At 38.2% G+C, this 26,637-nt stretch overlaps 1 protein-coding gene and 2 pseudogenes across 2 annotated transcripts in view; all 3 read right to left on the bottom strand.

Moving 5' to 3' along the window:
* The window catches only part of LOC110055154 (dihydropyrimidine dehydrogenase [NADP(+)]-like), a 234,894-nt gene that overhangs the window by 138,265 nt on the left and 69,992 nt on the right, over positions 1–26,637 (bottom strand). For both annotated transcript variants that reach the window (XM_089286667.1, XM_089286668.1), the window contains 4 exons: positions 26,255–26,338; positions 25,028–25,140; positions 18,209–18,290; positions 126–213 (listed from right to left, as the gene is read on the bottom strand). In XM_089286667.1, coding sequence (XP_089142793.1) covers positions 126–213; positions 18,209–18,290; positions 25,028–25,140; positions 26,255–26,338 — 367 coding nt within the window. The remainder of the gene's footprint in view (positions 1–125; positions 214–18,208; positions 18,291–25,027; positions 25,141–26,254; positions 26,339–26,637) is intronic.
* On the bottom strand, positions 5,836–9,138 carry LOC149114041 (uncharacterized; annotated as a pseudogene).
* LOC149114040 (uncharacterized) lies at positions 7,298–10,716 on the bottom strand (annotated as a pseudogene).

Genomic DNA, 26,637 nt, shown 5'->3' with positions numbered 1-26,637 from the left:
AAAAGCACTGTGATACAGTTTTAATATCCCATTGAAGTTCATCAAAAATACTCTGCACCCTGTCTTGTTTTCAGAATATTGTTTTGAATGTTTGAAATATTAGGTAAAGCTTCAAAATAACTTACCAATACCAACAAAAATGCCTTCGTATCCTGTTTCCTTGAGAGATTTAATGGAAAAACCACCTTTGCCCAAACCTTTACCAAGTTCAATCTGCAACAAATTCAGATCAACTTTTTGTTTTCTATTCTGGAAATTAATTCTAAAATACTTAATTTTAGAAATATCAACTATATTATATTTTCGCATAACTAAGAGTACATTAACGACATTTGCAACATACAGTGTGTACATGTATGAAAATTCTGGGAGACTGATATTTTGGGGTTGAATAATCAATCCTTAAATTGTTGGGCAGACATTATTTCACCTGTTGACTGATAGCAGTGTTGGTCTTAAAGTGTGCAACAATATTCCATTACACATCAAGAAAATTGCACGTCTTTCTCAAATGCTATGAAGAACTACAAGTATTGGTTAATTACAATGTTTTTGACAGCAGGACAGCATGAAGTCTTCATAGTTATGGCAAATGTAAATTTCTTTCCAAGCAGAATAGAAAAAAAGACTCTGTGAATTAGTTATGCCTTAGACTACTGTGTCTGCAAAACATCTAGAGGGTTATAAACTGTCCAGCTGATCTGTATTCCAGTCAGATCTTGATAATTTATATGCATGGGGTCGGCAAAATCTCATGGAGTTCAATATAAAGAAATGCAAACTAATGCATATCACTAAAAGGAAAACACCTAATCACTCTGACTTATATCTGAATAGTAACATCCTGGAGTTAACATCTGAGTTTTCTGATCTTGGCTTGGTTACCAGCTGTAATCTGTCTTGGAACACTCATATTGATAAAAGGTCAACAAGATCCTAGGTCTTATAAAAAAGAACCTCTAAATTTAAGGACTTCCAAATGTTTATACACAGATAACTTGGTATCTTTCCCTGGTCAGATCATAGTTGGAGTTTTGTACTGTTGTGTGGTTACCACACACATCCAGAAATAGCACCAACAGCGTGGAGCAACAAAGTTTATTATTGTAAAGATTGATGTTGATTACGAGCAACGAAGAGAAAAGCTCAATTCTTTATTTGACATTAAATTTTTATTTCTTTATGAAGCCTTAAATGGCTACTTAAATATTGATTTATCTGCATATCTACAGTTTTTCTCAGACTCTGATAAATATTCTTTTTCCTTTTCTCACCATTTTCATATTTTCATATTAATGTATTTTATATATTTTTCCATTCAAATTATAATAATTTAAGAGTATAGTTTCATGTTTAAAAAATATGCATGCACTGGTCATTTTTTGCACAAATTTTTTCATGGGCGATGATGTTCAGTGATGTACCAGTCAAAGAATGCATTCCAAACATTCAGACATGAAGTGGGCGGTGCATTGAGGTGATGATTTTACCATCATGGAAACAGTGACATGCCACACACATTCTTGTATTTGCCAAAGGGGGCACATTCCAGGAAGTGATTGGTGTGCCACTGAGTATACATGTGTAGTAAAAAAAAATCAAACTGTTGTTTGAATTCCAAGTTAGGGGCTAATAATTATGATCTTGCCCTATCCCTCTTTTCTTTCAGTGGGTATGAAAGTACCCCTTCTTCGATTACTGGCTCAACTGATCATAGTGAAACTGTGTGGATTGGGCATAACAGTAACTGGATCAACAACTCATTTATCAAACACTACTTGATCACTTTTAATTTGTGTGTGCATCCAATGCTGTTTGGCAGTAACATATCTATAAATTACCTTATTATATGGCTAACTCCATGAGCGGGCAAGATGAACCGAATCCTGTGCTGTGATTGGCTACCCAAGTGGGCTAGATGGAGCTATCTTGCCCGCTTGGGATTACGCACTGTGTTCCGCAAGAAAAATTTCTCAGAAGCGGAGGGTGGTTCACCAAACTTTTCTTTCGCAATTTGTGCCGTGGAAAATATTTTCCGTGACAGTTAAAGATTTCATGTGGTCTCTGTATCAATGGAATTGGAAAACGAGAAAACTGAAAGCACCAACAAGAATGAAAACAAAGAAAACAAAATCGTTAACGAGTTTCTTGAATTAAACACAAAATGACATGAAGGCATGGAAACAGTATTATTTCCAAGGAAACGAGAATAGGGAACTGTGTGACATACCTGAGGGAGAAATGAATTCGCTGTTTTGTAAATGTTATAAAATCGTGAAGAAATTAAACAGCACAGTACCAGCCTGTCAGTTTGATGTCTTTTCAACGAAGTCTTCAACGCTCCTCAGTGAACAAAAGAGGTTCAAAGACAAACATTTTTGAAGAAGACAACCTCAAACTCTCAAGAGAAGTTTTACATGCCAAACACAAAAAAACTTGTTGAAAAATATAGCTGAGGAAGACAAGCTTTGTGAGTGTGGGGAATCCGACAGTCTTGTAGCACCACAGAGCCGAGCAATAATTCTTCCAAAAGCCTAAGGATTGGCGAAAGCGATGGGTAGATGAAATGAAAATGTCTTGCTCTAGTGGTTAAACCTTCTTTAGAACTTAAGTGTTAACAGTTAAAGCCATTTTGAGACATTTTTGAGGTTCAAAAGACTGCTTTGATGAGTTTAAGCGGTTTTACACATTTTCTTAAGGTAATTCCCCTGAAATAAAACTGCACATAGATTTTTGTTCAAACTTTGTCCAATATACCCAGCCCATTTTATGAAGCTTGGTTAGGCGTAGAAATTTGCAACTCTACGGTAGTATTTTGAATGTTTAAACTCCGTTTCTCTCAGATATGCGTACACTGTAGAGCTTTCGTGGCATATAGTTATTGTAGCAAATATTATATCGCTTAGGGAATGTTGGGTGTTATTACGGATCGCACTGTTTTAATAATTGTTTTCAACTTAAAATTCTGTACTGAGTTTACCCTGACTACGTTCTACGCTCTACGCCCTATGTTCTACGCCCCACGCTCTACGCTCTACGCTCTACGCTAGACTCCATTTTCCACCATTTACGCTCTACGCTCTACGTATTTACGAGTTTATCAGTTAAGAATTTTTCACTACTCTCTACATTAGCTTAGAGGCTTAAAAAACCAGTAGAGTGATAAAAAATATTAGGTTGCGAGTGCGAGTTTCTCAACCATCTGCAATGCTCTAAATTTTGTAATTGTAATTTATTGGCTTTCTTTGTTATCTCATATATGTTACACCCACTTTCAGTTTTACGTGCATAGGTGACATCTTTCGACCATCTATCGACATTCCATCTTTCGACATACTATGTAAACTGCTGAAATACCATTTAGCTGTGAAACTAGCAAATTTTACCGGTTATTAGTGGAACAAATGACAAGTATATGATAATTAACCACATGGCCATGGGCCGAGCACGGTTCATGGTTTACCCGTGGTTTATTTTTTTTTTTTTGTCGGTGACCGGACGCAGACCTCCACTCGGCCAAATTTCGAGTCACGCAATGTGTGATTTGTTCGCCAAAAGCTGTTGAAACATTAATACACGGACAATTTTAAGAATATTGTTTTCTTTGTTGTGGATAAAATATATTTTCTTTTGGTTTTATCGAAGCGTTGGATTCAAAAGGAATAATAAACGCGCTAAAAAAAAGTATTACGTCAGCCATGGAATGGGTTGACGTTGCAGCTTTCACTTTCCGTAGGTGACAAATAAGATCATGTTTACTTTGCAAGGTTATTTCAGCAGAATTGACGGTCATTAATTTATTTGCAGTTTTGCTAGTATTTCTTGTGGTTTAGGCAAATGAAGTAAATTCTTTGGCTGTTTCATCGCAGCGAGTTCATAGATCGGGAAGGAAAATTAAATATTTGCAAGCCAACCAAAAAACATGTCAGAACATGCAAGGATTACATCATTGGTAGGGAAATAACCACCATACTAAAGATAGCCGTGGATAGTGGAAGTCTTGAATTATGTGACTCGTGTGACTACTTTGCTAGCCCTTTAATTGTGGAAAACACCAATTAAATTTAATCGTCACTTTTAAGAAAGAAAGCTGTTGTTAATAGTGTTATTATTATATCATTCATATTGTTCATGCCCATACATATCCCGAAGAAAGTTCCAGATTAAGACCAATACGTCATTGGAGATTTCACAATGGCTAAGACTGATGGTGCAATAATAGAGTTTGTGTTGATCAAGTGATGTGATGTCTACAGTAACAAAAGAATCGTCAAGGACTGCTTTGGAATGTGCAGTGCTTTTTGACTGTAGTGCTAAGCAAACACTTAAATTTTTAAAAGCGCGGTTATAAGATCTAACAGATCTTCTTGTTACTGACCTCAAATGAATGAAGATTGTGGACTCCCAATTTAGGGGATAATTCAAATGATTTTAGTGTAGTCGATTGGCTCTCAATAGTGACTTCCACTAGAATTGGGTCGCTACCGCTCAGTTAATATTCGAAAGATGTAAACATTCAAAGCAGTCGATATATCCCTCACAGAATGTTTTCTTGATGCCCCTAGCCTTAGTTTAATGATGTCAAATAAATCCATCTTTCATGACTAAAAGTCGAGGTCGACCGCAAAGAAGCCACTTGTGCTTACATTTTATGTAGGCCAGGTTACATAGCATGTCAAAAGATGGCATGTTGAGAGATAGTTGCTATGCACATAACCCTGAAAGTGGGTCTAAAGTGCTATTGAAGTGTTATTAAGGTTTACAGTATTTTAAGAGGGGCCCTCTGTAAATTTCAACTATGGCCATTTGGACCAGAAAAAATCAAATTCCTCAAACTTTCTCAGATGAATGGTCTAGATAAGCGATTCACAAAAATATAACTTTCAGTTCAATTCGAGTCATATTTTAGCGCTTGGGCCGCCATCTTGGTTTTGCCCCTCTGAGAGGGCTTTCAGCGGCCAGTTTAGGACACATTTTTAACAATTTGCCATACAAAGAAAACGATATAAATCCGGGTAAAAACCCTTTATTCAAGACAAGCAAATGTTTCTTGTTACATTGAGAGGCTGTTTTGGCAATTTGATCATCACCTGATTTTTTTACAGAATTTTAAATTTCTTCCCTTTCGGACTACTCATGAAGCGCCATAAAAAAGGCGAAGTTTAAAGGAAAATATTGCCAAAAGTACATCACTTGAGATCCCAAAACTACCCTCCACTTAAAGAGCAATGTCTCACCAGTAAAAACATGCAATAAAATTTTGGGGCAGTCAAAACTGTAAAATGTTAGAAGAAGAAGTTTAAGCTGTGCTTTTGTCAACAAAGACCGCCATCCTAATTAACATAATAACATGAAAAGAAATAATGTTGCGAGTGCTAAAATAACGTTGCACAGAGAAAATAATGATATATTCCACTTACCTTGCAACATGTTGACAACTGGATGTTCCACGATGCCTCATGTTATATTTCCAGTATGTTTCAGCCACGTTTTCGGTGATTAGTGTACGAAATCACTCTCAGACATCACCACGGTTAAGCAGATTTCAACTCTCCGAAGCCCGCTTCATAACATCTATCAATATTATTTATCTTTCGTCTCATAAGCCACCGTTTACAAGAAGTTTAACAATTTGCTGAGATCCTAACTGACCCAGAAGTCTGTTAGCAGCCTTTAAAATCCTCCTCTTAATCGAGGATTCTGATCAAGAACTCGTTTAAGCTCAGTTCTGTTTTGATCTGTTGTGCACCCACCATTATTCCAGATTGTGTTACATTTGACAAATGCACATTCCAACATTTTACAGTTTTAACTGCCCCAAAATTTTATTGCATGTTTTTACAGGTGAGACATTGCTCTTTAAGTGGAGGGTAGTTTTGGGATCTCAAGTGATGTACTTTTGGTGATATTTTCCTTTAAACTTTGCCTTTTTTATGGCGCTTCATGAGTAGCCCAAAAGGGAAGAAATTTAAAATTCTGTAAAAAAATCAGGTGATGATCAAATTGCCAAAACAGCCTCTCAATGTAACAAGAAACATTTGCTTGTCTTGAATAAAGGATTTTTACCCGGATTTATATCGTTTTCTTTGTATGGCAAATTGTTAAAAATGTGTCCTAAAATGGCCGCTGAAAGCCCTCTCAGAGGGGCAAAACCAAGATGGTGGCCCTAGCGCTAAAATACGAATCGAATTGAACTGAAAGTTATATTTTTGTGAATCACTTATCTAGACCACTCATCTGAGAAAGTTTGAGGAATTTGATTTTTTCTGGTCCAAATGGCCATAGTTGAAATTTACAGAGGGCCCCTCTTAATAATCTTTTCAATGTACAATTCTGTATTGAGTTTACCCTCTACGCTCTATGTTCTGCTATCTACATTCTACTTTATTGCTGCTTTTCATGTGACGTCATCATTTTCCAAAATAAGAAATTACCAATCCTTCTGAAGTTTTAGTTTCATCAGATGTAAGACCCTCTAATAACTTGATGTTTTGCAGCGTTTAAGCTCGACAGGGTTCTCATTATGTAATAGAGCAAGGTTTGAATTTCCCAGTTTATGCGTTGTGTGACATTAAAATGGCGGCCCGATAAGGCTCTCAAGTATTCAAAAAGATGAGTTATTGCTCAAGTTTTTGCTAACTAAACAGTTGTTGCTCTATAAGAAGTGTTAATTTTAATGTTTCGGAACTCTAGAGTAATACCTTTTTGTTTCAATGACAAAACTCGATGACAGATGTTTCTGTTACTTTACAGTAGCCATGTTTGTGTCCCTCCGAGGGGCACAAACATGGCACCTCCATACAAAGCTCTATAAATTTGAGTGAAACACTTCTCCGAATAACGGGAGAATGAAAAACCGCACAGACCTAAATCTTGGTGAGGTTGTTAATAAATCAATCATCTTTCCTATCCCAAATTCTTGACTTAATTTATTGAATGGTTATGATTTTTATTTTTGATGGCATGACACTGCAAACCAGCCATATGTTCTACCAGCTACTCTTTCAATCTACGCTCTACGATCTACGACCTACCATCTACCCACTAAGCCCATCTACGCTCTACTCTCCATGTTCCACCAGCTATTCTCTTCAATGTACGCTCTACAATCTTACCCTCCACCATCTACCACCTAAGCCCATCTGCACTCTACTCTCTACGTTCTACCAGCTTCTCTCTTCAGTCTACACTCTCCACTCTACGATCTACGATCTACGATCTACCCTCTAAGCCCATCTGCTTGGAAGTTACTGGAATGTTTTAATTTCTTTTTTTTAATTTTTTTAATTTTTTAATGAAGACTAGTGAGCAGCACAAGGGACGACTTGTTGTAGTTGTAAGCTTTTTCATTTATTTCCGATGCATTTCGTCTCTGTCTGGGACTTATTCAGGGAATGATTGCAACTAACATTGAACAGCATATATAGCACATAAGCAAGCCTAAGTTTAACTACCCATGGAAGTGAATAACTGCCAAAACATGCTGTAAACAGACGTTACAAGAAATGCCTTAATGCATATGTTATTGTGTGTTGTTATATTTTGGGGGCCATACAATTAGAGCTAATCGTATGGCCCCCAAAAAACATACTATTTACATAGATGTGCTAAAGTAGTAGTGGATTTATAACTGAGAATACAATCTAAGTCTGGTAAAGGTCTCTGGATAACCAGCTTGATGTTAGTGGTTCTGAGTTAAACCATTAATTTTATTTGAACTGGAAATGAACAGCAATCTCCGTGACGAATTACGACCCTAAAAACTAGCAACCAACATCTCCACATGGTCACAAAACATCCACTTAGCGTTCAAAGTCACCTGACCTAAGTATTCGCACCTCGAGTACACTATAACAAAATGTCCTTCAAATCATACTCCCCCTTCTCGATGGGCCAGTGGCTCATCGACCTATCAATAAGAGTTTCGTGTGTTTCTAGGTTAAAGGTTCACTTTAGTTCTAGTTCTCTTAAAGTTTGCTATTGTTCTATTCTTCTGTGACATCTTCTGTAAGGAGTTCTAATGGGCAGATTCTGGTGATCAGTCCCAACAACATTGGTGATCGGTCTCAACAACATCGGTCTAACAATTCCTTGCAGCCAACTCTGACTTTGACAACTCTCACGTGCTTGTCCTTTCCTAGAAAGACCATTATGACTCTACCGAGCAGCCACTGCCCACACGGTGTGTCCGCTGCCACTACCAAGCCTACATCATTAACTTGGACATCTTTTTGTTCCTTCCACCACTTGGACCTACGATTCAAAGTTGGTGGCTACTCTCGCGGCCACCGGTGCCAAAAATATTGCACTAGTTCTTGCATCTGTTTCCATCTCTTCTTGGGACTGAACTGGCCACTATCAACTGATCCAGGAGCGAACTGGCCTCCTACTTGTGCAATCAGGAAATGATTTGGGGTGATGGGTGTTGGCAGGTCAGCAGGGTTCTGGTGTGTGCTAACATGACACCACTGAGTAGGACTGCTTGAATCATGTATTCCTCCTATCCGATTTGCTACCAACGGTCTGAAACTGCAACTAAGTATTCGTATCCACCACAGCACATTCATGCTGTCACTCCAGAATGTGAGTAGGTTCTGGTCAATCTTAAGAACCTTGGCTATGGACAGGGCCAATCTTAATTCCAAAACCGCTCCCATAAGTTTGAGTCTCGGAAAGCTTGTAGCTGATAGTGGTGCCACTCGTGTCTAGTGGTGTCACTAGGCTGGTAGATACTGTACCACCCTTGTACTTGTACATAACATAAGTTGCTGCACCATACGCATCCCCTGACGCATTTGCGAAGGTGTGCAAGGTAACTGTTTCAACATCTGAGTTCAACTGCAGGCAACAAGGGACTTGCACTTCTGAAGACTCTGTGAGCTCTTCAAACCACTTCTTGACCTGTCTAGCTTGGCTTTGGTCTATTAGGGCATCCCAATCTAATCCTGAGGTCCACATATCTGGCAGTAGAATCTTTGCTCACATCACGTATGGTGCCAGAAACCCCACAGGGTCAAACAGCATGGCTATCTTATGCAGGAAATTTCGCTTGGTCAACTGGAACTTCTCGTCTGGCAGATTCACTCTGTAAGTGAAAACATCTTCCTTAGCCAACCACAACACACCAAGCATCTTCATTGACGGTAAATTTCCTTTGTTTAAGTCCACTTTCGCAGCCCTGTCTTCTTCAGGTATCTTCTTCAGTACTTGCTCTGAGTTGGAAAGAGCCACTTTCTGGCATGCATACCTGCGGACCCCCACAGTGCTGATAGTTCCTCGTAAAGTTTTACGCACACCTCTTTGTTAGGGGAAGAGTCCATGCTGTCATCCATTATGTAGACTCCAAGATTGTCTCGGCAGCTTTCGGGTAGTGCTCTTGGTTTTCCCTTGCATGCTTCCGAGAAACAAATTGTGCTTGATAGGGGCACGAGTTAACTCCAAAGACAAGGCTAATGAAATGATTAACATCTGGAGGTCTTGACTGATCTACATCCCTCCAGAGGAAACGATGGAATGGTCTACTTGAGGGTGATATCCAAATTCTAAGATACATCTCTGCAATGTCACATACTAGGGCTACTGGAAACCATTACTGTAGCAGTACATCAAAGATATCCCTTTGGAGTTTTGGTCCTTGGCAGATGATGTCATTCAATGACAGTCCATCCAATTTTGCAGAGGCATCGAAAACCACCCTAGTCTTTGTAGTTGTCTTTTCAGGTCTCACAATTGCGAAGTGTGGAAGATATTAGGCCTTCTCTTCTGTCTTTGAGCGTGTCAATTTAGAAATGTAGCCCTTCTGTATGTACTAGCTGATGACGTCTGGATCCTTCAAAAGTCTCTTTTCAGTGCTGATCAACCGGTTCACTGCCATCTCATATTTGTTTGGTAACTCAGGGGCATTTGGTTTCCATGGCATGTCTACTTCATATCTTTCTCCTTTGAACTGCACTGAGCTCTCAAATCCTTTTATCGCTTCAGCCTCCTCTTTTTTCAACAGTTCACTTTCTGTGATTGACCCAGATGAGTCAACCTCCCAAACTTCTGCAATATGGAACTCGATTCTTTCTCTTGCTGGTGAACAAAATGGGTCATGTTGAAATTTGTCTGCTGCACGCTGTCCTCTGTCAACTCAGGTGACCCAATACACGTCCAGCCTAAACGTGTCAGTCGAGTCACTGGCTCCCCAGGTTGGCCACGGTCATTTCCAATGGAAAAGTGCAATTCAGCATAGTCTAAGACAATCAACATGTCAATGACTGGCCGAGGGCCAAGACTGGGGAAGTTAACACCTTGCAGGTGCTTCCACTTTCCCAATTGCCCTTTCCAGTTAACTGGTCTTATGTTCCCAGTCACCTGTATTGCTGTAAATGATGAAATTCTTGCACAAGTCTTGCCATCGATACTCTGCAGGTCGAACTCCACTGGCATGGTTTCAAAGGAATCTTCCTCGCCATTTAACACATTAACTTTGATCCGTTGGGTACTTCCTTCCAATCCTAGCTCAGCAGCCACATCACCATTTATGTAGGTCCTTGTGCTTTCTTCATCTAGTAAGGCATTTATGATCATTCTTTGCTCCCCATTCTTCACCACTACACGTACTGTACGCAAGGCAAGATACTTTGCTGGCTCTGGAGCTTTTGTGGTTGCCATGGTTGTTGTTAAGGAGTGTTCAGGACAAGTACTTCGCTCCCCTCTGTCCCAGAACTGCATGCATTGTTTTCGCTAGCCCCAATGTCCAAGTATAGGCTTCTCTCTGGTTCCATCACTTGTGACTCGCTAGCACTTCCACCATTTACAAACTGATCTCCATGCATACTTGATCATGCATTTTCTGACAGCCATCAATACCACACCGACTATTTTGAGCACATTGCCCTCCCTTGTGATTTCTTCAGAGGCAACAATAACAGTCTTAGCTGTTTAGCCTTTTGCTAACGACTTTGCACATCCATTTACTTAAACAGTTCACAGCTTCACACTGGATGATCTTTCTTACAAAGTGGGCAATTTGTGCTAACAGGCTTTCCTGAACTGCCTGTCTGACCAAAGAATGTGTGACCTATCTCTTCATTTTCCTGTCAGCCCACATAGTGTGTCTGCCACAACAGTCTGAAATTAAGCTTCTTCGTGTCTCAACAATTTAAATTCCATTTTTTTCTGCTCAAACCACCATCTGTTGTAATTAGCAAGCATGGTACTCGTCATTTTTTTTGTACCTTCGTGTACAAGGACCCATTGCCAAGTTCCTCTTTTCTTCCGGCCTCTTTCAGATTTATCACAATCACGTCCAGTAAGTCTGTCAACCTGTCCAGGTCCTGGAATTGGTCAGAACTGGTCCAATTCCTCTAAGTGCAAATTGATCTGACGACGTTGACCACCGAATTTTCTCTCCAATCTGCCCTTGGCCACTTCATAGGCCTTGCCGAATGTCCTAAGCTCTCAACTGCTGCCAATGCTTCTCCAGATAGGTACTTCTTTAGCTGCAACAATTTATACTCTGCAGTGGCTGGCGCTTAATCAACACAAGCCATAAATGCTGCCTTCCAACTCCCATATGACCGCTTGTCTCCACTAAATACCGGAATAGAAACCCTTGTCAATTGTTTCCACGTCTTTCCCGAGCTCACGATTCTTCAACAGTCTTCTCGTCCTCTTCTGGATTAACATCCCTTTTGGCGAGCTTGAAGGCGACAACTCAAGCTCCTGGTCTATGGCACCTTCAAGCTTTGAATATTTCTCTTTGCAATCTCCTTTCACATGGGCTAATTCCTCCTTCGCCTTTATAACTTCAACTTCCATTTCTTTTTGACAACAGGCACGCTTGACAGATTCTTCTTTTTTTTTGCGTAATTGCTCCTCGAGCTCGACGTTCTTATTTCACAGTTACTAGCCACTCCATCTTCTAATAAATCCGCAAGCTGATTTTTTTGTCTTGTGAATAGCAATTTCGACTTGGCTTTCTTGATCTTTTGCTCTTCTATTTTATCTGCAATTTCATCACGGGTATCTTCGCCATCGTCTGTGCCCTTTGCTCGGTCACAGCGCTTCTTCTTCTCGAATTTGATGGTATTTTCTTGAATTCAGCAAATTTCCACAACGTGAACCTCACTCTGCTACCAGTATGGTTCTGAGTTAAACCATTTATTCGAACTTGAAATGCACAGCAATCTCTACAATAAATTACGACTCTAAAAACTAGTAAACAACATCTCCACGTGGTCACAAACCATCCACTAAGCATTCAAAGTCACGTGACCTAAGTATTCGCACTGTTTGGGTACACTATTTAAGAAATAGAAAACAAGTACCATGTTTCTATCAGGTTATAGAGACACAAGTGGAAGTTTGGGGGAATGAGAAATGCACAGTTTCCACAGCTTTTTTGAGTTCTCCCCAACTTTCACGAGTGTTTCTATAACTCGATAGAAACATGGAGAACATGTTTTCTATTTCTTTTAGAAAACACTGCGACGAAAAAAGGAAAACAATTTGTTTACTTTGATTATCAAAATGTAAATTATCTTTGCTAACGCCATCATCACGTCAACAGCTCGTGCTAGTTCTGTGTTCCTATCAAGTTTTAGTAGAAATCTACTAACGTTCTATTACGAAAGCTGTTCTATGATTGGCTACACTAGACAGTGAGTAGCGTAGCAGTGTGCACTTCTTAACAAAATTACGGCCACTTATTGGCATTTTTGTAGTGTCTTTGAAGAGGATTTAGGTAAAGTTTTGAATGACTAGTAGATTTATACTAAAACAATTAGATTATTTGCTCTCGATTTCTATGCTTGATTGTTGACTCAGGTTGCACCCTGTTCAGCTGTCACGCAATAGAATTCTCAAACTCATAATCTAATTGCTTAATAGAAACACAATTTTTAACCAATCCGCACACGTATTTTCTTAGGACTGTTTTCTGAAACAAAATGTGCTTCACATCAGCTAGCATGACTACAGTTAAATGAAGATTTAAAGACTGCCATTCTACCGTTGCGCGATTTACGTTTTAGAGAAAGCCATTTAGTTCTGTTACTGTATTTAACCTCCCTGAATAAAGGAAGTAAAAACCCAACTGGGTAACCGCAAAGCCGGATGCACTTTCAGAATTTCTCGCGTTTTGCCTAAGGCTTCAATCGTGGAGCTATTTCTAGTAATTGGCACATGAGCTCACCTCTAATAAAGGCCCTCTTGTTGCTCGCAGAATAAAATGACTCAAAGGGAATGTAGAGACACTTATTTAGTGGCGTTTGATAGGTAGAAAACTGCAGAGTGCTAAAATTAGCATCTTTGTAAAGAAATAAATGGAGAAATGAAATACTACTTTCATCAATAACATAGTATGTAAGTTTGATACAATCATTCTTGCTATAGAGACAACTAAGAAGTATGTCTTTTTCTAATGTTTTAATTTTTTAATTTTTTTTTTTATCTTTTAACTTTTTTATATATTTTGGGGGCCATACATTAGCGCTAATCATACAGCCCCCAAAATATAACAACACACAATAACATATGCATTAAGGCATTTCTTGTAACGTCTGTTTACAGCATTTTTCAGCAGTTATTCACTTCCATGGGTAGTTATACTTAGGCTTGCTTATGTGCTATATATGCTGTTCAATGTTAGTTGTAATCATTCCCTGAAGAAGTCTCGGACAGAGATGAAACACATCGGAAATAAACGAAAAAGCTTACAACGACAAGAAGTCATCCCTTGTACTGCTCACTAGTATTCATTACAAAATTTTAAAAATTTTCAAAAAATAAAAAAAATTCCAATAACCTTCCAGGCAGATGGGCTTAGAGGGTAGAGCGTAGAGCGTAGAGCGTAGAGCGTAGAGCGTAGAGCGTAGAGCGTAGAGCGTAGAGCGTAGAGCGTAGAGCGTAGAGCGTAGAGCGTAGAGCGTAGAGCGTAGAGCGTAGAGCGTAGAGCGTAGAGCGTAGAACGTAGAGCGTAGAGTGTAGAGCGTAGAGAGTAGAGTGTAGATAAGCTTAGAGTGTAGATGGAGATCGTAGAGCGTAGAGCGAATAGCTGGTAGAACATAGAGAGTAGAGCGTAGATTGGGTTAGATGGTAGAACGTAGAGTGTAGATGGGCTTGGAGGGTAGATGGTAGATTGTAGAGCGAGTAGCTGGTAGAACGTATAGAGTAGAGCATAGATGGGCTTAGAAGGTAGATGGTAGATCGTAGAGTGTAGATCGAAGAGAGTAGCTGGTAGAACTAAGAGCGTAGATGGACTTAGAGGGTAGATGGTTTGAAATCAAATGTTATGAAATAGGCAGGTAACCATAGTAACAATACACAACTACAGTAAAAGCTATGAAGTAGGAGGTAATGCATCTTTCCAACACGTAGGAGGAGACTGGTGACGAAAGTGTAGAGTCATAGAGCTCTACAAAAATTTCTACGCCAAATCGATCTTCATAAAATGGGCGCCAGTTGTTGTCCAATGAATATTTATCATATGAGAACTTAAATTTTAAAATAAAAAAGGGGGTGCCCATACTCATTAAGGAGCAGTGAGGCATTAAAAATGTTCCATTTTAGCATTATTTAATGCTTATTACAAGAACGCATTCCAAGTTATTGTAAATTCTTTGTAAGCCCAGATTCATGAAAACACCCTTCACACTACAGTCAATACCTGTGTCAGACACAAATAAACTTTTTAAGTTTGATTTTGACAGACAGCGGAATCCTTGTTAAAATATTGGAACCAAATTGCTTGCCACCACTATCAAACTGTAAAATAGAAAAGACTACAGTGCAGTTACTATTTTCCTTATTTATTCAATTTTCAACAATAGAAAACAGATCCGTCTTTTCTCACACAAACCTAATGATTAGTTGATTAAAGTGACTGGAAAAAAACATTTGGGGTGCCCGAACTCATAAGTGAGCTATAGCCATTTTTCAACTGACAGAACTCAAAATCAAGGCAAATCCGCCATAATTTCAATGTGTGCATGTATGGATGCACGCTAATGATGCCATAAATTATGCACAGTAACGATGCGCAATGCAATACTGGGGAATGACTTTAATTCCATTCAGAACTTAGACATTTACTCATCAAAAATGTAAACCAATCAAATGATTGCATTTCTACATCCAACCAATCAGGATAAACATGTACACGCCATTGATTTTTGCATGCAACTGGCTTCCCTTTGAGTCCTTGAAGATAAACAAGTACAAAGATAACCCCAGCACCAACGAACAACCTGCCGATAGGCAATGTATCGAAATCTCCTACATGGAAAATACAGAGAAATAACTATTTCCACTAGTGTTGTGCTAAAATAAAACCAGTTACGGCAGAGGTAAATCTGACAATTGAACCGTGATAGTTAAAATAATAGTAAACATACTCGTTTCCTGTGTGATTATCTGCACCGTGCTGCTGCCTGAATGCGTAATAAGCAGTTTCAAGCACCCAAACGTCAAGACAGGTTGACTGAAATCCTGGATGCTCGGTAATACATTTTATTTGTATCTCTGGCCTCTGATTTTCTACTTTCTGCCAGACTTTTCCAATTTCAGCGCAGCAAACACTTTCGTGAGCAGTCGGCATTGGTTGACATACTTGACACTCGCACCTTTTAATGCGCCCAAGAAAGGTCAGGAAAAAAGACAACAACAAAATTTGGTGAGCTTCTATTTGCGTGCTAATCTGACTATGCGCCGGCTTCAATTGATGTTCATCTGCTAAAAATGTAATTTAATTGCAAAATGATTAAATACCAGTCTGTGTTTCCAAGATGGTCTGAGTTGTTGTCATCTGGTTCTGGGCTGGCTTCTTGTTGATCGTTTTGTCGGACCCTTCGTGGCTCAAATTGATATGGACAAGGCCCAGATTGTTCCACAGTTACAACTGAATTTTCTACATCACTATCATACAAATTCACCAAATTTGAATCTCTGTCATCCGATAAAAGATTCTCCAAGCTACTCCCACTTTCCCAATCTGCCATAGAATTCTCATATGGAATCCCTATTGTGCAATGCTTGTGTTCCACCGCTTACGTCATGGCAGATGGCTATTGTTTTCACCGGAAGTGGATTTTTTTCTCATAAAAGATGTTTTTCTCCTTCATGAAACCGAAACAAGCAAAATAAATGCCAAATTCGTTTTCTTCGTTGCTGTTTGCGTTGAATAAGAAAAACTTGTATTTTTGGGTTTACAAGCCCTTTAATAGTTAAAGATTCAAGAGTGAACATTTTACCATAGTGGTAATTGCAAATAATATTTTTAATGCATGCATTAGCTTAAGGTTACTTCCCACCTTCAAGAGTGAAAAAAATCATTTTTTCTTTTATTTGCCTAAATTGAAGTTTATCATTTTATCTAACATTTACAGCAAAAAAAACTTTAAAATCTCAAAAATCGCCGACGTTATTTAACAAAATTTGTTTTCCAATAAAAGTTAATAAATAATGAAGGTGTCATAATCTCATAAGTAGGTGACGTCTCAGAGGAAATTTCGCGGGAAGCGGGTTCTTATTTCATCTGATTTGCATATTTTCTTTGTACATTGCACGTTCGAGTTTCATGGAGAAATCTAAAACAGAAAGAAGTCCTTGGGTAAAATCAATGAAAAAACCAGGGCCAAAGAAGAGAAAAAGGAAGGGTTTTGGGGAAGAAAGGAAAAGAAGCCTCGTAGAAAGCGATAAAGGTTCTTGGTTCGGCCAAGCACCTTTGTCGACATCGACCGATGAACACGAGCGGTCTAATTCAGTTGGTTCACTTGGTTCTTCCGTTGGAGCAAGTCGCTTAAAAATCAAAGCTTTCAATAATGCAACTTACCCCGGAGGCTCATTGTCAGAATCAGACGAAACTGATGATGGAGAATTCGAAACAAGCGACACGAAATACCAGAGTATTGTCAATCTGGACGAGCTCAATCGACAGCTTACTGGCCGAGTCACTTGCAGTTTTTATGGAAGTGAAGGAATAAACTTTGAAGAAGTTCCCAGGACTGGACTAGGAGCCGAATGTATTTGCCGTTTAAAAACCCTGAGTGTTCCTCTGGCAGACTTCGACTAACAGGCCGTGGCCACTCTGCGGCAAAAAGAGTTCTAAGCGTTCTAAACCTTCCTCCCCCTGTAAATAAGGATTCATGGTCAAATCAGCCCGAATGTTCTTGCTCGATTCGATTGATTCTCCTTCGGTTGACGCGTTTCGTTGACGCCTTTGGCAACTTTACCGACAGCCAGGATTGCTTTTCTTTTGTCTTGCTAGTCAAAAGATCGAAAACGTGACTGTAATGCAACACTTTTCCCGGGAAATTCCAACCCATCGTAGTTGACGCCAGGAGGTCCTGTTACGCCATTGGCTCGCAGTTTCAAGAGGCGACATAATCTCCTGGGGCAGCGCGAGTTGTTTACAAACCTTTTTGAGCGAAAATCTCGCGTTTGATTTCTCGTAGAATGTGTCTACTTTGAGCGAATTAATAGGGTATGTAGATTTCACGGATTTTCGTAAAATTTGGCCAAAGCGTTCCACAGATAATAACAAACAAAACGGTGTCAGGAAATTATCATATTTGAAGTATTTTTCCTGTGGCGACCATTTACGCAAAGCGTCTCATATATTTTTAGCTTCTTCAACTTTGGACTAGGATATCTTGGCAACCAATCAGAAGATCGAAAAAGCCTGACACTGTTTTGTTGATTGATGCCTGTTGAATAAGACTCTGCAGCCATTTTGCTCGTGCCGCGGCATTCGATACCCGATTAATTCACGAGAACAACTCTCGGTCGTTTCACAGTTTACCCGCTGCTGACACTTCCCAAAAGAAAAAGTCACTTAAATTATATTTTTCTCAAAAACTACATTTATTAAGCTTTCTACTGACATATAGTTTGTTTAGGTTTTATTGAAACTGGCACACCTACAAATTTTTTCCTGAAGGGCACCTGCGAGGGTGGGAAGTAACTTTAATTTGCAAGTATCTCCTGACCTCAATCTCCCTATTAACTTGTCCAAAAACAATTAAGGCCATCAGAAATTATTAACTATATGTTCATGTAGTTATTATGAACAATTACGTAACAAAATAAATTATTGCTGTGCAGCACACAAATTAACAGGTTATAGTAAGTTGGTCAAGTGTTTGCTCAGTGCTCAAATAGTGTAAAAATATGGACAGTTTGATGTTTTGGGATTGACAGCCCTTTAATCAGTGTTTCTGATTACCTTCACTCCTAGGTCCTTCATAAGTTCCACTTCAAAATTAACTGCATCGTATGGAAGTCTGTACTGTGGAATCTCTGAAGAGCTATTTACAGACAAATAATGAAGATATTACAATTAATGCAGTGAGACATTCAATGTATATGGAAAAATATGCACACTCTAAATGTGGCTTCAGGTTTGTTTGATGATTATTATTTTATGATACAATTATGTATTTAAGAGCAACCTTTTTTATGACTGAGTCAGGGGTGGCACGTAGTTGAAAAATTGACTAACCTCATACTTCACTCAGGTAATTATAACCTATGATGAGTTAATGAAACTGCTACATGTATATTTTTTGTTCAAAACTGTTTTTATTTTCAAGAAAATTCACAAAAACTGTACAGAACATTGGACATAATGATCTACTGCAACGAAGTTTACTTCATGTTAAGAACAGCACAAAACAATAACAGGAAATTTTCACTTGCATGTGTGATACAAAGACAGCAGAAAAAGATCTAGGAGTGAATGTCAGTAATGCGGCCATGTAACCTAAAAACTGGCAGTGTCTCAAACCTTCTGATAATTTGACAAAATAAACTTAGGACACAGCTTTCCTAAGTTACACTTTCATTCTTATGGTATCGTGTGAATAATGTTTCAAGAATGACAAAGAAAGTTGAGCAAAATCCCAACTTCTGCACCTTTGAAATGTACACCATTCTTACCCAGCGATGACATGAAGCTTCTTGTCTGTAACAAAATGCTTTTGGGGGTTGTTTAATTTCTGCAGCAAGTTAATGAAACATTTCTCTCTTTTAAAAACAAAAACCTTGTAAGTCATCAGCTTTAAAATTTTCAAATGGAGCTTCATTTAAATCAACCAATTTTAAATTCCAGTGAAGGCACTCATGTGTGACATAAATGAGGGCTCAAGTGTAATTTCATAAAACTTCTATAAGCATCCATGCAAAACGTCTTCTAGATGATCCAAAAATGTGAAATCATAAACCGAAAACACAATGAACTATCTCTGGCAAAAATATCAGATGATTTGACCCACCACTGGTCAGCTTTTTTACCTGCTAGATTGGGCTTATTTTAGACCTTTCACTTAAATGTGTAAAGTGTATCTAAGTATTCAGGCCTCAATTTATTCAGGATGAACTGGAAATTTAAGTAACGGCATAATTATCTTGACTGAGGAAGGACCAGTCCAGGTAACTAAACCTAAGAATGATTCACAGCAATTTCAATGTCTGTGTAGTGAGAAGCCAAAAAGTGTAAAGTTTCACGTTCTTGTGAAGCAAAATCTAAGCTTCTGGTAAAATGACAATTCTTGCACAGATTACATAATGAATATTTCCAAACATAACCTGATATCCTTCAGAACTGACTGGGGCAGCCCTGTCTGAGGGCTGTGGCATTTTTTGAGAAAAACAAGTAAGTAATGGTAAAAGCATAGTGCACAATTACTAAAAATAGACTAGGGTATCTAAAAGATAGTAATGCTGTGGCACATTCTGTTGATAGTGACATATTTAATGCCGTGATTCATCTATCTGCGCGTTTCAAGACTTAAATTAACTGTTATTTCTCAAAGTAGTGTCAAATCGTGGTGTCACTTAAAATCTGTCCTTGTATGCATCAACTTCATGCATGATGACGCATCGATGGCAAGGTGTGACAAAGGATCGAGACAAAAAAGCACATTGTTATCTGAAGTATGTTTGGACATAAAACGATACACATCAGCCTCCCCTTTACCAGATCGCGAAAATCGAAAGATATGGAAAGTGTAGGAGCAGAAATCTAACTTATAAATTCTGTACTGGTACGCATTAAATATCTCTAGAACTTGACAGACTGTGTCGAGAACGTGTTCATTGCGATGTGTGAAAATGCTCAAGTTTTAGCTTAAATTCATGTTTCGATGAAAAGGAATAGATTGCAACATATATGAAATCAGTGTGTTCCACGGTTTTCGTTTGTTTTAATTATTCTACAGGCTTTAGTAACGACGATTTCTCTTCATTTAAGAATTCGACGAAGGAGGCGAGACTGCTGAGAAATGACATACTAAGATTAAGATGTCACAATAAATCGTCCACATTTACAAACTTTCACATACCACATAGCAAGAGTTGTAAAAGTCAAGCACGATCTCCTTCACATCGCTTTACAGGTAAATCAGAGCAAACTTTCTCAGTGGAATCCACGCGAAAAAGGACGACGGCTCGACGAGTATGACATCCTCTTGTTGTTCAAGGCACAATGCACTCCGGTAAAAGTGGTGCAGTGCAGTCTGGTTAACTGCAATGCATTCTGGTAAAAAGTGATGAATTCGAGAATTCGTACCCCCTTCTATATATTCTTCTTAAATCCTGATTATGTTGCTGCTCGCTCGCTACGCTCGCTCCGCAGCAATTACATCACCAGAGACCCCCCACAATAAGACTCAAAACAAGTGTGTAGTATTCTAGACCAGAAAGTCAGGCAAAAAAGGAAAGGCTGCTGGCCTAGGTTTTTGACAAGCAAACACAAGAGCCTAAATGTCACAAATTGCATGAGGATCTTGCCAAGCTGCAGTGACCATCTGACAGATCCCAAAGTCTTCAGGAATTTGAAGTCGAGAAATTTTGGCACAGCATGTTGTCACTAGAGGTGTAGCTGATCAGAATACTTCCCTCATCAATGTATTACAAACAATATTATTAGCTGTTTATCCAGGTCTTGAAGAGAACACTCATTGCCAGAAATTCTCAAATTTGTCAACACGAGCACTGTCCACTCTGATGAATACCATAGAACAGGAAGACATAATAATAATCCCTGAGACAATTCCAAATGCATGGCAGAATTTATAGGTGTACTGTGCCATTTGGAGGCCATTTGCAGTTTGGGTCTGCTCACAGTCAAACGTTTGTTTATATGGTCCGAAAAATGGCTCTAATGTGTAAAAATAAATTTTCATGACATCACTTGTCCGCAACACAATCGGACCGAGAGGAATACAATTGAGGGAGTAAGCGCACAAGTAATTTCAAAACTGGATGAGGCACGAAGCCAATTGCAAACTATGGGCATGATTGAATTGAGCTGTATGACACCAGGCAAGGCTCAACACTAATGGTAGCCAACTAGCCACAGACTAGTAGAAATTTAGTTTTGGTTGGTAGGTTTTCGATTTCCACTAGCCACTTTGGCTAGTCAACAAAATGAAATTGGCTGAACTAGTTTCTGTCTTCTTCGAAGACAAACACAAAATTTACACTTTTCGCACAAACAATGTCAGAATTTCATTGTGGACATATCATGGTACTGGGCATGTGCTGTTCAGCATGTATGTCTACTTTTCGCCCCGTGGTACATAAACAGGAAACTGAACATGTTAATTTTGTTGAAAGAAATATTTGACAAACAAGACAGCGCAAATCAATGCTCTTTTTTGTTACGAAATTTTTTTCATGCGCAAAATAGTGTGGAACTGTAACGGGATAACATTTCATTTAGCGTAGCAATATATGGGTGATTTGTCGTTGTATACATACTTACAAACTTACCACTACAGAAATAATTAGATGAGAAACATTTATTTCCTTCGCCATTTAAATCAGCCGTTTTTAGCAGTCGAATTTCGCCAACGACAGTTTACAGCATTGTTCAGATAGTTGTTTTGCTTTTGAAACATTTCTATGGTGCCTGTCTGTGAAGAAGTCTTGACAGCTTTTACAGTGACATCTTGGGGGTCTCGCTATTTTTCCAAGGAAGTCTCAGAGAAAAACAGAGTCCTGAAAGTCTTTTCAGGAACTGGAACTTTTTTGAAACTAGTTTAAGTACAGCATAATTACTAACATTATGTATTAATGAGAGTGGCTTGCATTGTGCTTTCAAGTCTTGCTAGTAATTCTGCTGTTATTGGACCTACCTGAAATTCTCGCAACACCTAATTTTGCGAATTTCACGATTTAAAAAAAAGTCGTGAAATTAAAGTGACGCAAATAAGTAAGTGTCGGGAACAAAACATTATGTTACTGTTGACATACAGTCCCACCATTGCATTTTTGTTACTTTTGACGTTATTGTACCTTTGATAAAGTCAGTTTACTGAATTCAAAGACATGTTTAAGTAACATTGCCAAGGAAACAAATTTTGCGTTACTCAAAAACGCAAAGTTAAAGTGATTCAAAATACAAATTTTTGCAAAATCATGAATTTAAGTGTCACAAAATATGTGCACAACCAAACCGCGAAATAAATGTGTCACGGAAATTTCATGTAATAAGGTAGCCAACCTCAACACATGGCTAGTAAAAAAAATGTTTTTGGCTAGTAACATCTAAGTAGTCACTACCCACTTGGCTAGTAAGTTGAAAAGTTTGTGTTGAGCCCTGCCAGGTCCAATTAATAAGTAGTCATATCTATAACAATCTTCAAAACTAAAAGAGTCTTTTAAAGACTCCTTTTAAAAACCGTAAAAAAAAACTGTAGGAAACAATAAGAAGGAAGCCAATCAAGTGTGGGTAATTGATGTGTGAATGGTGTACAATTATCCAATTGCAAAAAGTTGTATTTTGGACCTGTAATTGGACAACCACATAATCGAGCGTGGAATAATTTTATGTGACAAATATGTGCGTGAAGAACCAATCACAATCAAGAATTTTATTATAGATAAAGTTAATAGGGTTACCATGTGCATTGGGACAGAGCAATTCAATGATTTTAGTAAGTAAGTAAGTAAGTAACAACTTTATTTACAGAGGGTAACACATAACAGTAAAAAACTGACGAACCAGTGGCCCTCTATCCTAAGTTTTTAGACTCCTTAGCTTACTTTCAGGAAAAATGAGGGATTTTTACACTAAGCAAATACCCAAATTGAATAAAGGGTCACTTCCTTTTGAAGTTTTCAGAAATGAAGTCCTTGTGCTGTTACTCGGCACACTAATTTCTGCCATTTTCTGGTAGTTGGTGTCCATTACAGTTGTTGCAAATTCTCTCGAAAAAAAGCAGATCTGAACAAAAAAAACACAACACATTTATTAACTGGTCATAGCGTATCTCTGAGGGAAATATGAAGGTTTTTCATTGTTCAAACATGTGCCACGTTTTTGGGGGTTTTACAAGGTCTTTGAGAACATTCTCTTTTAATAGGCCATATTGAATTTCGTATTCCCAGTATTGGAGTGGAACTAGCTTGCATCTAAAGCTAATGCAGGGAGTCTTTCCAAATGCAAATGACATTTATTTCTTTTTAATGATATTCCCCACATGAGCCTCCATTGCAAACTAGTTCCAGTTCAATACTGAGAGTACGAATATGGTCTATTACTAACAACTATTATTTCATTTGTTGGCATCAGAGAAAAAATACACCCAAATAATAAAAAAAGCTAAGTACAGAATGTGGCCAACAGGAAATTCGCAGTTAATGATCAGCTTTCTTCTGTGTAGCTCTTTTAGTACAATTTCCAAAGGTGAATATACAAATTGGACATTCTGATTGGTCAAAAAGCTCAGCCTATAATGCTATTTTGACTGTACATGCTAGGCAACGAATTATTTTTACATTTCTAAGCTTGGTTACAAGCTACCCCTTTGCCATCTTGCCAAGACTAAAATGGTGAACACTTGCTGAATGAAATTTTCATTTCTTTGAAAGCATGGGGAATTCTGAAATTGGCTACTGCCATGGACTAGGATTGTAAATAAAGTGGTTTTATCAATCACCAGCAGGTTAGATTGAGTGCCTCAAACTTATTTTTCCTAAAACTGGAGCAACTCATTTTTAGAAGATGAGTACATTTTGTGACTGAAGTCAACAACAATCAAACAAAGATACTAGATGAATTTATTTTTTGTAGTGTTTCACTTGTTTCTTTTACTGCCTAACTCGATGTCCATATAAACTACGACTGCATATTATGTGTATGCAAAAAAAAAATTTTGTGCCTGCAGTTCCTAGCTTGTTTTAGTCCATTATTTTGTAGTTCTTGGTATTCAACTCTGAAAATTACACTAAAACATTTATTAACCTCAGGCTCAGTAAACATCCATGAATAGTTACCTCAACTTTGTCTTGGTAAACACATGTATTCACCAATTTTAATATAGCATACTTGCACAAATATCATCATAAAAAATATATAAAAATGACTAACTCTATTAAAATTTTGAGAAACAGCACAACGTTTTTTAAAAACATGTTTCAACAGAATCTTCTGTCATCTTCAGTTTAAACTACAAAGTACAGAGTTGAATATATAGTGTACACAAAATGCTAATTGACTATAAGAATGAAAGGAAACATGACAATGTAAAATATTACAAAGAAAGTTTTGAATTAACATGATCAACTTGATGATTTAGTGTAGGTTTGTCCCATTGAATATGAATAGCTTCTTTGATCTTAAGCTCGAAGGTGGTGGAAGCGTGAAATAGGATAATAAACAGTCATTGGAGCATGAGGTGCAGCATTGCTAAGAATTTTGTTAGTGTTAATTTGAAAACGTGAAAGTTCCTATCACTGAACATGTGCTCATGTACGCGCATGGAAAAATGCCGGGTGGTTTCTCTGACATAGCAGGCATTACAGCCCGCTCACAAAAACTTGTATACCAAACCCACATGGAGCCCACCAGGGATAGGATCTTTCACACCAAACATGCAAAACCGCAAGCCACAATAACCACAAGAGAATCAATTCATGGGTTTCCTTTTCTTTCCTAAATGAGTATGGACCTCCGCTTGGTGGCACTTCAAGCCGCCAGCGCTGCGCTACTACATGCCTATGTACCCATGTACTACCCTGTTTTGAAAATGTCAGTTACCTTAAGCCACCAATGTAATTTTCCTTTTCAAATATAGTCAAATTGGTGTAACCCAGACGAGCCAAAAATGTAGCACAGCTGATAGATGCTGGACCACACCCAATGAGTGCCACCTTATGTCAAGAAAAACAAACCATTCTTTAATCAGCAATCAGGCCAAACATACAGACATACATACATACATACATACACACATACACACATACACACACACATACACACACACACACACACACACACACACACACACACACATACATACATACATACATACATACATACATACATACATACATACATACATACATACATTCATACATACATACATTCATACATACATACATACATAACTTTATTTCCATTCGGATTTCAGTGTAGCATGGGAGTACTAATATCTCCAAACAAACTTTAAGATATATTAGCACTCCCATGCTACACTGAAATGAACTGTATGATATGCTGTTGCAGAGGTTGGTGAGGTGCACTTGCAAAGACTATAAATACTATGTTGGTTGCAATGCAACAAGCACACTAGCAAATTATACTTCTTTGGGACTGGTGACTAGTTATTAGCAATAGCAACAATATCTTTTAAAGGATATTTATATTAAAACTCAAACAAATGTAGAGTAAACAATATTGAATGTGATTCATTTCTTCAAGCACAAATGAAGTTAAAAAATAACATCAGTACATTAAATTGCGGATGGAGACACAGCCAGAATATTACATGATTATAATATTAAGCTGAGCTTCATACAAATTATTGTTGGCACCGAGCAGTACCAGTATACATTATTTTCACCCACCAAAATCCTACTGCAGCCTAGCAATATTTTATTATAAACATGCAGTGAGATACATGTATCACTTCAGCTCAGAAATATACTGTTTCCTACTGCGCTTTCCTACTGCCACTCAAACTAAATTCCATGTACAATAGGGGCTACGCAGTACACAGAAACTAGTTAATTCAAGTTATCACAGTATCCCTTGTAAAATCAGGACTAGGACCTTGGCAGGATCCCACCTCAATCTTAGCAAAAATATCCTACTAGGAATTCCTTCCTGGCAGGAGAGAGCCCCCCTATTGGAATTTCCAATATTTCTCCTTAGCGTGGGTATGGAGATTTCATGGAGAAGCACACAATTAAACAATTTGTTTCATTCAAGTGGTTTCATTACCTATACAAAAGTGGTACCGAGACAACACAGTACTGCTTTTACCTTTGCCTGGTAACTCTCAGGAAGCTGATCAACTGGCACCAATGAGGGGTCTCGTATTTGTTCAATCCTCATGCTCTTAAATACCTGTCATCAAGAAATGAAGTCATACAACAGCCAGAAAACACAAAAGAACTAATGCAAATAGTTCCTTAAAATACACAGTACATGTATATACAATATAAAGTCGGTGATCATCAGGCTAGGGATGAAATAACAGCCTCAAGAAGAAATGTTTCAGTCCAAAACCACACTTTTCACCCTAAGATTTCCATGGTAAATACCCCTCTCTCTCCCCAAGAAGAATAGGGAGCTTAAGCAAACCACGATGACGGCAACGAGAACATCACCAAACAAAAGGTTTAAAAAGAAAAGCAATAGCTACA

Source organism: Orbicella faveolata, unplaced genomic scaffold, assembly GCF_042242905.1.
Source record: "Orbicella faveolata isolate gen_17 unplaced genomic scaffold, um_ofav_v1 contig_14, whole genome shotgun sequence".
Classification (NCBI taxonomy): Eukaryota; Metazoa; Cnidaria; class Anthozoa; order Scleractinia; family Merulinidae; genus Orbicella; species Orbicella faveolata.
This window is presented reverse-complemented; position numbering and strand designations above follow the sequence as displayed.